This window comes from Drosophila pseudoobscura, chromosome 5 (assembly GCF_009870125.1).
Source record: "Drosophila pseudoobscura strain MV-25-SWS-2005 chromosome 5, UCI_Dpse_MV25, whole genome shotgun sequence".
Taxonomy (NCBI): domain Eukaryota; kingdom Metazoa; phylum Arthropoda; class Insecta; order Diptera; family Drosophilidae; genus Drosophila; species Drosophila pseudoobscura.
The window spans coordinates 1,246,360-1,258,872 of record NC_046682.1 but is presented as its reverse complement, the minus strand read 5'-3'; the positions used below and the strand labels follow the sequence as shown (position 1 = coordinate 1,258,872).

The following is a 12,513-nucleotide window of genomic DNA, read 5'->3' as shown; positions in this document are numbered from 1 at the left end:
CGATGCTACCGTCTTCGCGTAGAGGGCCGCCGAGCGAGCATCTTGGCAGGCGATGGCTTTTACCCTGCCTTGGTGCCATCCGGCGTCCTCACACTTGGGCGGTGGTCCTCCATTCTCCTCCAACTCCTGGAGGAAACGGTCTTGGAGCTCGTTTTCCACGAGGTGCCACTTGTCCCTAGGGATCTGCCCGTCTTTAGAGCCCCTATCTAGGACTCCAATCAGGGTTTTTCCTCTCGCTACCTCGGCAAACGAGCGGTTGCTCAGTGTCTTGGTCCTCTTGGCCTGTTGGACTTGTGTGGCGGTGTCCTGGCTGGCTGGTAGTCGGGCAGGACTGTCTTGGCCCATCGGCTCGATTCGATTCCCTGGGCAGACGCCAGGAACACCGGGTCGTCGTTGCCCAGGATGAAGGCCGCACGTCTTTTGTCTTGGAACTTGGGCCTATCTTTCGAGGCAGAGGCGCCGCCTGCCGGGGTTGTCAAGGGGTCCCCGGTCCCAAGGGGTCTGCCAGCCGCGATATCGCTCTGCATGGTCGCCCCGACGGTAACCGGGTCGCCCTTGGGGCCCCCCGACGTGGATTGGCCCGATTGGCTTTTCGGTCCTCTCCTCACAGCGCCTGCTGCCTCGAGACGGTGGACCGACTTAGTCTCCTTCCCCGTCTTTTTGGGCACTGGTTTCCCAGATGCGTTTGTAGAGGGATGGTCTTTTCCCTCCGGCACTTTAGGAGGAGTGCCGTGCTCCTTTGCGGTGTTTTTTGTGTTTATGTTTAAATTTGGCATATTTGGTCCCACGAGTAGGCGGGAAGGGGTTAGTCGCCCGAGGCATAGCCCGCGTGCCCCGGGAAGCCTTATTAAAACTGGAGGTCGGCAGGTATCCAGAGTCCGCATATAAGCGACCGAGCACCCCCTCGGCCATGCATCCCTCGGCATATGACAGTGTCACCTTGGATTGGGGTTATTTCACTGAGAGTTTTCTTTTTAGTATCCGCACTCCTGTTAGATCTCACTATAAAACGTATATCCCAATATTTCGCGCCACCCCCTTCCGCCCCCACAAAGGACGAAAATCTGTTGCATCCACAATATTGCAGATTCGAGAAAACGCACAATCATAGATAATGACCATATCTATCAGATTGCTGAATCTGGATCAGATCGGATCATTTTTATAGCCAAAAGGAACAAATCAATTTGCGGTGGCTACGCAGCGCCCGGCGTCACGCTTAGACTGATTTTCTGTCTCTCGCGCACTCTTTGTCGTGTCGCTTAATATTAGCGGCGTTTGCCGGAGGAGAGCCATACTGACAAAGTATCGGGTATAAATGTAGAGTTGCGGTCTCCGCAGCAACTCACAACGTTCCCCCTCGTTTTTGAGTACGAATTGGCCATAGAAAAAAATTTATCTGCAGAATTCACTCTCTCAAATGTAAGTCTCGAAGTGTCAAAATTAGAAAGAAATGAAAAATATGCATTTTTCCAAAGAGCACAGTCATTTTTGATCGAGTGGAGTATACAATTAAAGAAAAGGCTGCCTTTTAACGAGAAGGTTTTTAAACTTCTCTCATTCCTAAACCTTGAAGACATAGTCAATGGCCAATTTGCATGACCTGTATAAAAGATTTCCTCAACTTATTAAAGATCCGCAGGGAATCGATAGTGAATTTGTCCCCTTAAAAAATTATGAGGTTCTTTAGTTTATTAAAAACACACAAAAGAATTTTCTCCGAAGTGAACTTAATAAAAACAAATACAAGAAATAGTTTTAAGAATATAAATTATAAATGTTTCAAATCTTTTATATGTAAGACAAGGTCTAAGAAAGAACAACAGTTGCGAGAATTTCTAACCGAACACTGAAATGCTGTTAAAAAATCCCAGCGACATCGTTAGTGACGATAGTGATGTTAGTGATTAGTATATTATTTAGACTTTATTATTATTAATAAGTCTTATTAAGACTTAAGATTATTAAATGAATGAATGAAACAATTATTTCGAATAGGCCCATCAAGTAGGAAATAGATTCACCAATCGTATCAAAATTATGTGGGCATGGCTAAATGTTCTATATAGCTAGTAATATTCGACGGAATATCAAAAACGAGGAATATGTAAAATAGAACTCGTATTCGTCAGTATATTTACGGGTATTTTGAAAATGAGGCGGTATGTTTCGGTATATTTCTGAGGGTCGGACGGTATATTTTATCGATAAATCCGCGGTCACACTGCTTAAAGTAAAGTAAAGTAAAGTACATTTTTTTTACTCTTTTGCTCTTAAAGTAGTTCTAGATTACCATATTTATATGTATATTTAGATAAACACGTCTATTGAAAAAACTAAAAGAACTAAAATGATTCGAATGCAAATACAGCGCTTTTGTACGTTTTGAAAGCAAGCAAATGGAAAAAAGTGATTCGATTCGTTTGGAAAATGTGTACATAAAAACCTGTGTGTGTGCGTGTTTGTTTGTGTTTCCCCATTTTTATGAGTATATATGAATGCTCGAAAAAGTTTTCTTGTTACAAGTTAAACATTGTAAATGAAAATTGAGTCAAAATTTTAACATAACATAGCAAAGATTATACCTAGTAGTTTGTGGTGGGTGGGGGGGGGGGGGGGGGGGAGAGAGAGGACTTCGGTGTAAGTGTGTATGTATACGCCGTGTATGTATACAGAAAACGTCTCATTTGGTGTATACATACATATGCATACAGTACGTCAAATAACTCTTTACACACAGAAAATAAATTAAATTTTTTGACTTTGGATAAGAAAATAACCGAATAAGATAACCGAAACATCATTCCTACTGTAAAATTTGGAAAACTTTCGGTTATGATTTGGGGGTGCATCTATAGCCGAGGAGTGGGAAATATTGCATTTATAGAGAACACAGTGGATGCCAAACAGTACCTCCAAATTTTAAAAACAAATCTAAAAACCAGTGCGTAGAAATTTTGGCTCATTTCAATGACAATGATCCCAAACATAAAGAGTCCAATGTGAGACTGCTTTACAACTGTGGAAACCACCCCGGAGTCCCGATCTTAACCCCATTGAAAATTTGTGGGCCTACTTGAAGAAGAAAGTGGGAAAAAGACAGCCCAAAAACCGCTACTACTTTATAATTAATCCCTGAATGGTAATGAATTAAAAAAATTCTATAAATTTGAATCAAAAGCCATTATTTTCTTATCCAAAGTCAAAAAATTAAATTTATTTTCAGTGTGTAAAGAGTTTCTTGAAATACTGTACATAAGCAGGCACGGATATGCTTGCCGTCAAGAAGTTTTTATAAACGAAAGACGACAGGAGTCCGAGGGCCAGCGCTAGGCCGTACAATGAATTTGATTTCAACTTAAAATTCATTGTAGTCCTGAAAAGTCCTAGTCGAAGCAGAAACAGTAACACGTTACGTGCACTACGATACTACTAGATATTCTATGCTACTAATAAGCAATTAAAAACCGTCGGACCAGTGTTCAGTGTTAATTTGAGATGAGTCGATTTTGCTTAAAATTTATTGCCGCACGGCACTCAATCCACGGTGTCTCCCAGGCTCAGCGAAAATCCAGAAAAATTGTGACTGCTTTTGGGGCAATAGGAAAATATTTATTTTATGCATTTGCACACAATATTTGTACAAACTAGTACACATGCATGTGTGGTGGAAGTGTCAGTACCTGGGGTTAAGTTAATAGTGGCAAAACGGATGTGAAAGTGAATGTGGTGCTAAAGATGAGTTGTGTGATCCTACACGGGAGAATGTCTTGCTTTCAAGTCTTACACCGTATCACCTTTTACTCAAATGCGACTTATGCTAGCAGGATCATTGGAATTCTTATGATTTTGACACCCGTGAACTCATCAACGTTCCATGTACTGACACTTGGCACTGTTGCAATTGGTGTCCAATTGCGGGGCTACCGCAATACACTATCTTATTAATCTTGACGTACCAAAAACCCTTCACATTAACTCTTATCTTGGTTACAGATGGAGCAAGATACATTTCGGCATGTGCCGACGCAGCCATTAGATTAATCTCAGAGAAAGAAACCATTCAGACGTTTGCAATTTACTTACACACTAAATATATAGATCAGTTAAGCAGTCTATTCACATCGAACAAAGAGTACTAACAGAATGCAAGATCGGGCAAAAAAGTTGCGTGCGACTTTCTCCTGGAACCAGTCACAGAGCCAGATCCACATCCAGACGCAGACCCAGCCATTGGTAGAAGCCGAAGTAAGCAATGCCAGGCAATCATCCGTGCCATGCTGCAATAAGCCCCAACTAAGTCGCAACAAACTTCAGAGCTGTTTGGCTTTGAAAAAGGAACTGGATGAGCCACAGAAACACCAGGAAGCGAAAGGCAGAGATCTAGCTTCCCCCAATTGCAAAAGGTGTCCACAGGAGCAGCGGGTACAGCTATTTACTGGTTATCCATTGAACATTAAGCTATACATGCAAACTACTACCACAAGAATGCTAAGTGATCGAAGTCGAAACCAGGCAACTACCACAACGACCACCATTAACCAACCAGCTATGCATCGAAAGTCGAAGAGCAAAAGCAAGAGCATTGCTAACAAAACATTTATGCCGTTCCAGTCCAAAAAATCATTGGAACAGCAGCAATCGGCTGCAGCGGATACAGCAGTTAGCGAAGGAGTAGAAATCGAATCGGATGCAAGAACATCAACAGAAATAGGTGCGAATAGGACGTTAAAGCAACATCAACATCCCAATATCAAGAACAAAAACCGCTCCTCATCCTCATCGCTGGTGCGATGCAAAATGTTAATTCCTTTGCCCACATTAGGCGCTACATCGTTCGTCACTTTTCTCACGCTAATCTGCATAGAAACCGTTTTGCTTTCGACCATGTCAAGCTGCGCCAAAACCTTCTACATGCATTGGAACACATCGAACAGCATGTAAGTTTAATATAACCCTAAATTAGAACGATCTACAGTTAAATATTCAGAAATCTTGAGCTTTTGCTTCACCCGGATAAAAAAACATTTAACAGAAATATAAAACATTGTTTGGATTATCTTAGCAAAGAAAAAAGTTTGATATGATATGGTATAGATAAATGTAGACTACATCAGTATGTAAGTACATCATTTCGTTAGATGGCTTTAAAACTAGTTATGAGACAAGTTAGCATGGGTGCGTCCTTCTATAAGTTACGTTACAAACTTCAGAGCCAGTATCCTGTAATCCAATTTTGTAATGCATTTTTTGGATCCATTGGGTATGTAGTGCATTGTAGTTCATTGCAATGATTAAACTCGCTTTAATGATTTGCCATGTTATACACATGATATGTAGACAGAAAGATATCCCACAGAAATGCTCCCTCTTCTTACGCAAAAGGTGAGGCGGAGAGGTGATTGCGTTGTTGGGGTGTGCATCTGGTCTTGTTGTTGCTAGTCCTACTGGGATTTTGGGTGGGTGGCTACGTATTCAAATATGTGCAAATAAAAATATATACCGTGCGCCCAGCAAGAGCATGTAACCCTAGTTGCAAGTCGATGCGTGATGGTGAGTGTGTCGCTAAAGACGGCCTGTAAAATATGCGTACTTCATCATTAGGGGTGATTTTTAATTTACAAAGCGCTTAAAAAAAACAAAGGAGAGTAACGTGGAATGGCACAACGAAACCAAGGAAACGACGAGGAGGTTGTAGTCATGCGTGCGTGCGTGCGTAGAGGGGTCCAAGAATGGGATAGGAATGGGGTTTGCTGACATTCGTCCCAATCGTCTTTGTGCCCTCAGCGATTTCTATATTCCTGGACGATTTTGTTTCTTTTGAAGCATGTACCTATTTACATAAGTATATAAATATATATTGTCATATGCAAGATCGTCCAGGAATATAGAAATCGCCGAGGGAACAAAAATGATTGGGACAACTCTTAAAGTGAGTAAATCTGTGGATTTCTAATGCGTTAATGTACGACTTCTTTCTCGAAGTATCTTAAAAAGATAAAAGAACTACAAGGCAGATGACCCCTTCGATATTCGATATATTGAGTGGTTAAAAAATTTGTTGATCTTAATATTTTTCTCTATCGAAAAAGTGGCAACATGTCCAGTCGTAGATGACCAGTTTCCGAACAAACAGTTTACGACCAGTTAATATGAAATGGTTCCTTGGGAAAACTTTTGTGGCTTTTGTCTTGCTTTAAAACATACCCATACCGTCGATAACTACTTTGTTTCGGGAACAAATTTATACACCTGTCGACACGAGCCTCTTTTTATACCCAATACTCAAAATGAGTATTGGGGTATATTAGATTTGTGGTAAAAGTGGATGTGTGTAACGTCCAGAAGGAATCATTTCCGACCCCAAAAAGTATATATATTCTTGATCAGCAGCAATAGCCGAGTCGATTGAGCCCTGTCTGTCTGTCCGTCTGTCCGTCCCTATCAGCGCATAGTGCTCAAAGACTAGAGCAACGACGTGTTATATCCGGACTTCTGTGATATGTCACTGCTACAAGTATATTTCAAAACTTTTCTCCGCCCACTTCCGCCCCCACAAAGGGCGAAAATCTGTGGCATCCACAATTTCGACGATACGAGAAAACTAAAAACGCAGAATCGTAGAAGATGACTACATCTTCTAGAGTGAAAAAACCCAACCCGATCGTATAATTATTATAGCCAGAATTAAGAAAACAATTTCATTCCTTCTCGCTCTGTCTCTCTCTAAATCACAGGTTTCATGGTCGGTTTTGCCAATTGCAAAATATGAGTTCAGGGATCTCAGAACCCATAAGAGCTAGAGCTACGAAATTTGGTATCCACACTCCTGTGATATCGGACCTTGACCGTTTTATGTCAAAATTTCGCCACACCCCCTTCCGCCTCCACAAAGGACGAAAAACTGTTGCATCCATAATATTGAGGATACAAGAAAACTAAAAACGCAGAATCATTGATAATGATCATATTTATTAGATTGCTGAATCTGAATCAGATCAGATCATTTTTATAGCCAAAAGGAACAAATTAATTTGCAGTGGCTACGCAGCGCCCGACGTCACGCTCAGACTGATTTTCTGCCTCTCTCGCACGCACTCTTTGTCGTGTCGTTGAATATTAGCGGCGTCTGCCGGAGGAGAGCCATACTGACCTAGTATCGGGTATAACTGTAGAGTTGCGGTGTCCGCAGCAACTCACAACGTTCCCCTTCGTTTTTTTTATAAGGTCGATAAGGTCAAAAGAGCAGTAGTCCCGAAACTTAAATGTTTTGCACATATATTTGAAATGTTGAATGAATATTTCCCAAGTTATTAAACGTAAAAGTAATTTTTCTGTCTTTTTCTGGAACATCTGACGTGTCGCGACCTAATTGAAAAAATTAATATAACATGAAGTATATGTGTAAGACTTTCTATTTTGATAAAAATTATTTCATTTACTGATGCTTTGCGCAAGCACTTCTGAACGATATTAATATTATTAGCTGTTATATCTTATTACCGGTCAAACGTCAGGAGGCTTCATTAAAAGATGCAGACATAGAATGGGAAATGGTTTTCTGTATTCTGGGTAGATATTGCGGTAATTCTCTATGATGCTGTGTTTTCGTTTTAGTCGTATGCGTAGTCACTCAGGGTTGTAATGCAGTAATACAATATTATTTTAAACTTATGAACATACATATATTTAAACAATATTGAACATACATGAATCTAATCAATACAGTGTCATTCTTTAAATGCCTGCTTAATTCTTAGTGACTGAATATTTTGGGGAAGTTGATTCCATATGTGAATTGAATTTACAATGAAAATGTGTGCATTATTTCTTATTAATTTATCCCGCAGATTTCGGATAGATAACACCGATCACATAATTGATGTCAACAAAGGCAACCTGGCCTTCGAATTTGACCAGGTGCACATAATATGTCCAGTGTACGAGCCAGGGACATTTGAAAACGAAACGGAGAAATATATAATATACAATGTGTCTAAAGTGGAGTACGAAACATGTCGCATAACAAATGCAGATCCGCGAGTAATAGCTATATGTGATAAACCTCAGAAATTAATGTTTTTTACAATAACTTTCCGGCCATTTACACCGCAGCCAGGTGGCTTGGAGTTCCTACCTGGAAATGATTATTACTTCATTTGTGAGTTCGTTTATATAAAATGGATTGGAATATGCTTTTGGTAATCAAAACCGTTTAATGTTTTTGTTCTCAAACGCAGCAACTTCATCGAAAGACGACTTGTATCGACGCATTGGGGGTCGTTGCTCTACAAACAATATGAAAGTCGTATTTAAAGTGTGTTGTGCCACCGAAGAAAAGAATAAGACCACACAAACCACCACATCCGTGGCTGTGTCAGGCGCAGATCCAGGGGGTGGCAACAGTGTCAATATCGCTGCCCATGATGACAGTCACGGACATGTTCACGGCCACAATACTGGTCCCGGAAACACTATTGGAATAAGCGGTGTCAACGGAGGCCTCTCGGGCGGATCACCCTCAGTGGGAATAGCCACAAATCCAAACAATGGACCCATGAATGGCTTGGGCACCTCTATCAATACGAACATCGATCAGTTCAACCGTATACCTATTCAACCGAACATTATGGGCAACAATGTTGGCTCTAGCGGCGTTGGTGGTGGAATTATCTTATCTCCTGGTCATGGTCATGGTAGCATAAACATGCTTCCACCTGGCCGCGGTGGGGTAAATATAGCATATCCGGGACATCACCACATTCAAACTGGCATTCGGATAAACAACGTGCCAACGCAGCACAGTTATCCATCGCACAAGGGTAATGTCAACGGCAACTCTAATGGCAATGGTAAGGGTACATTAATTAAACAGTCCTCCGATGATCATTACAAAACAAAAAATGTTGGTGGTGGCAACGGTAACAGCGGAGCCATTTCATTGAACATTGCACGTGATAGTAATGTTTTTTACTTACCACCAGTCGTTGACCCAAATCGAAGTAGCGTAGTGCAGAATACACAAATCGAATCAAAATTGAGAACACCACAGACAGTCAAATTTTTTTTTTTTTTTTTTTTTTTGGGATTTAAGTTACCAAACTACCCGTGAGTAGCGTGGGATTATTTGGCCGCCCGTATTTGTAAATTCTAATTAAGTACAGAGGCGAAGCTTTTTATACCCTATGAGATTCGTCTTTTCTTTGTCACAAAAATTGTCCATCATTCTAATCTTGGTCAATTTTGTATGATCTTCAAAGAAACGCATTCAACAAATACGATGGAAATAAATTAGTTTTGTTAAACATATTAATATCTCAGATTGAAGGTTTCACTTTATACTGCCGGAGTTTTTATACCGATAGTTTGCATTGAATCAGGCAAATAGTCGACGCAGAAGGAATATACTAAGGACAGAGGCATCTCTATAACGACATGGCAGTTCAATCGATGCGAAATTCTGTATAATAGGAATTTGACGGATAACCCAATTTATAAAAAGGAATGTATCAGATTATACATTATTTCGAACTATTGTCTGGAGGCAGAGGTGCTTGAATTCTATTAAGTATAAATGCCAATGTCAGAATTGAATATTCAATATTTGTTTTAGCGATCTACACATAGACATACAAATTCGCACCCTACGGCCAATGTCAACTTCTTGAATAAGTAATTTATCATTTATGAGAGAAATTTATGTTAATTTATATGACTGAATATAAGTTTCATTAGATTAATACTAATCTTTGTTTTCTAGATGATCACCACCATTACGACAAGCATCCCAACGAGGTTGTAAAGAATGAAGAGCTTACATACAACAGTGGCTCGGCGATTACAGCTAGAAATTACTTCAACGTTTGGATCTGGCTATGCTCCTGGCTGCCATTGCCTTCCTCTTTAGCCGTTTGCATGTCTGCCCACTGGATAAATTCATCTTTAGTCAGCATTTTCGCGATCCTTGCAATGCACCAAGTAATTCGGATCGCATTGCCCACCCAGCGTTGCCGCCCAGAAAATAAGGCATTCAGTCCCTCCAGCAAGAACTGCCAAGTTACCAACACGAAAAGCAATCGGTGAATTTGTTGAGCCACCAGTTGACCCGTTCCGCTCTGAATTATTTATTTATATCGTAAAGGTCACTTACACTCATTTTCCTCATTTTCCATTCGTCTTAATAAGCGAAAATATGAAAATATTAAATTTGAATGCTATATGTGTGACTTCGGAGGGGTGAAATTGTATTTATTGATTTTCTAATCTAATTGTAATTGAGTCGAATCACAGTGATTCGAAAATATACGAAAATAGAACAGAAAGAAAGGAGAAAGGTGAAATAGAATTCATAAGTAAACAAATTAAATATTTCAATCGTATTAAAAATTAGATGTAGCAATCTAGATTTAAATGTAATCCACTTAAGTAAATGAAGGATGTCGGCAGCAATTGAGATTAAGTGCAGAACAATGGGCCAGGTATACATAGCACTAGCTACACAGCTAACTGCATATATACACCATAACGTGCCTAGCCACTAGCCACAATGTCTGCACTATCGATCCTTATCGATATTGTGCCCTTTTCTGTTTGTAAAATCGCATTATGGCGTAAGTTCACGTAAATCACCGAATCATCCAACTCTACGGCAATGTAAAAAGACACAAAGTTCGGCCAAACAGACGATACAAACAATTGGCAGTTTGGCAGTATGGCTGAAAATGTGGCGATTATCATTCCCGAATTGCGTGGCATATCCAGGCAAGATGTAATGTAAGGCGGTGGAGGTGAGGTGCCAATTACGAATTTGTTACTAAAGAGAGTTAAATGCCTTGGGAATGGCTTGGAAATTGAATTTACCTAAACGCTCTGAATCCCATATACATTTACATTCACCAAACCACACGCATACACACATTTACTCCTCGTGCAATAACCTGCACGATGGGCATTTCGACTGAAATTATAACAATATTTATTAGATTACGTTTATATAGACGACGTGTAGAAAATTAGCGACTAAGGTATCCAAAGGCAGCTCAGCTTAATGCTAATGCATTAGCAGATGATGTCCGCGTATATAATGATAAAGGATAAATGAAACAACTCATGTATATGTATGCATGTTTCGTATGCATTTATGTATATTAACATTCGTGTTAAGTATTTTGAATATGGTAAAGGTGAAATTCAAAGAACTCAACTGTAAGTTTTAAGTTCTTTTTAAGTTTTGTTTTTATTTGATGTTTACTTTTTAATTTCATACTTTTATTTTGTAAATGAACCAAGCAGTATAGTGAAGTGTTTCTTCAAATTAAAGAAAGTATGTGTGTATATACATATAGTATATATACTTATTTATATACAAAACAAATGTTTAGGTGAAACGTTATAGACATTGTATATTGAATAAAACAAAAACAAAAAACATCAAGGAACGAAAAAAAATATCGTATAAAATAAACAATATATTGATGCATCGTGTGCTCCATTTGTGTGAAAGCACTAACCATACATTATATGTATGTATACCGTATGGTTAGTGGTGAAAGTGACGAGATTTAAAATTAACATTACATGAACATTGAAGAATATAAGAATTCGATAAGTTCTCACATAGAATAGTGTGTATTATTTATAAACACACACACACACACACACTCAAACACAGAACTCTGTTCTTGCCACAGCGAATAGACACAAATTATAATCGATGACCGACAAAATAACAGACGGTGAATAATCTAAGAACTCATCTGAGATGGCTGCAAATATAGATCAAAATTAACGCGTTAATTATGCATTTTGTATAAACTCTATAGTTTTATTTAAACAATTTTTTAATCCACAATCCATCGCGAATAAGTGCACATGCTTTTTTACGAAACCCAAACAATTAAAAAACCCAACAAGCTTTAGTTCTTATTTCTCTTTTGTACTCTGGGCGAATTTTATTCTTGTACTGCCACAGCTAACCTGACCACTAAACCGAATTTATACCATCCAACGGAAATAACCGAAATCTAGATTCAGTCCCAGATTCCGCCACAGAGCGATCGTACATACCGTAATGCACCATTCACTTAAGAAAACATACATACAAAAACATTCATACATTCATAAAGATACATACAATAGAACGATAGTTTACCACATCATAACAAACCTGATTCCGAATAATATTTCAAAATCGTTAGGATAACACATACTACTACATCCAAGACACATTAAAACACACATACATACATAAATCGGGGAGAGTAAGCGGCATACAAAATAAAGCTGATCCCTGGCTTATCGGGAAAGCAGTCAGAAAAACAGACAAAGTGGGAGCCTAAGAGGACGACAGGCTGTGCCTCCTTAATACCCCTTGCTCTGATTTCATTCTTGGACAGGTATCATTTGTTTCACACGCACACTTACGGTCACACAATACATATTGTACATAATTAGTACAACCCGACATCGTTCACAGATCAGTAATATTCGAAAACTTTGTTAAATTTCACACCA

General features: G+C 39.4%; 1 protein-coding gene across 3 annotated transcripts; it reads left to right on the top strand.

Annotated features, from left to right (window-relative positions):
• Positions 1 to 2,199: 2,199 nt before the first annotated feature.
• Positions 2,200 to 11,918, top strand: Ephrin (ephrin). Of its 3 annotated transcripts, none has more exons than XM_001382190.4 (5): positions 2,200 to 2,454; positions 3,997 to 4,940; positions 7,851 to 8,161; positions 8,241 to 8,852; positions 9,761 to 11,918. In XM_001382190.4, exons 2-5 carry the CDS (start codon positions 4,147 to 4,149, stop codon positions 10,081 to 10,083), a joined length of 2,040 nt encoding a protein of 679 aa, XP_001382227.2. In that variant the 5' UTR covers positions 2,200 to 2,454; positions 3,997 to 4,146; the 3' UTR covers positions 10,084 to 11,918. The 3 variants fall into 3 exon arrangements, with proteins under 3 accessions (XP_001382227.2, XP_033237096.1, XP_033237095.1); XM_033381205.1 differs by having other exon boundaries at positions 2,201 to 2,238; XM_033381204.1 differs by having other exon boundaries at positions 2,207 to 2,243.
• The last annotated feature ends 595 nt before the right edge of the window (positions 11,919 to 12,513 follow it).

What these genes read in the sequence shown, in the direction of transcription:
- Ephrin (XM_001382190.4), top strand. Translation starts at nt 4,147, where the DNA reads ATGCAAGATCGGGCAAAAAAGTTGCGTGCGACTTTCTCCTGGAACCAG. An exon ending in AAATGATTATTACTTCATTT is followed by an intron (nt 8,162 to 8,240) that starts GTGAGTTCGTTT and finishes TCTCAAACGCAG; the next exon opens with CAACTTCATCGAAAGACGAC. An exon ending in CGGCAACTCTAATGGCAATG is followed by an intron (nt 8,853 to 9,760) that starts GTAAGGGTACAT and finishes TTTGTTTTCTAG; the next exon opens with ATGATCACCACCATTACGAC.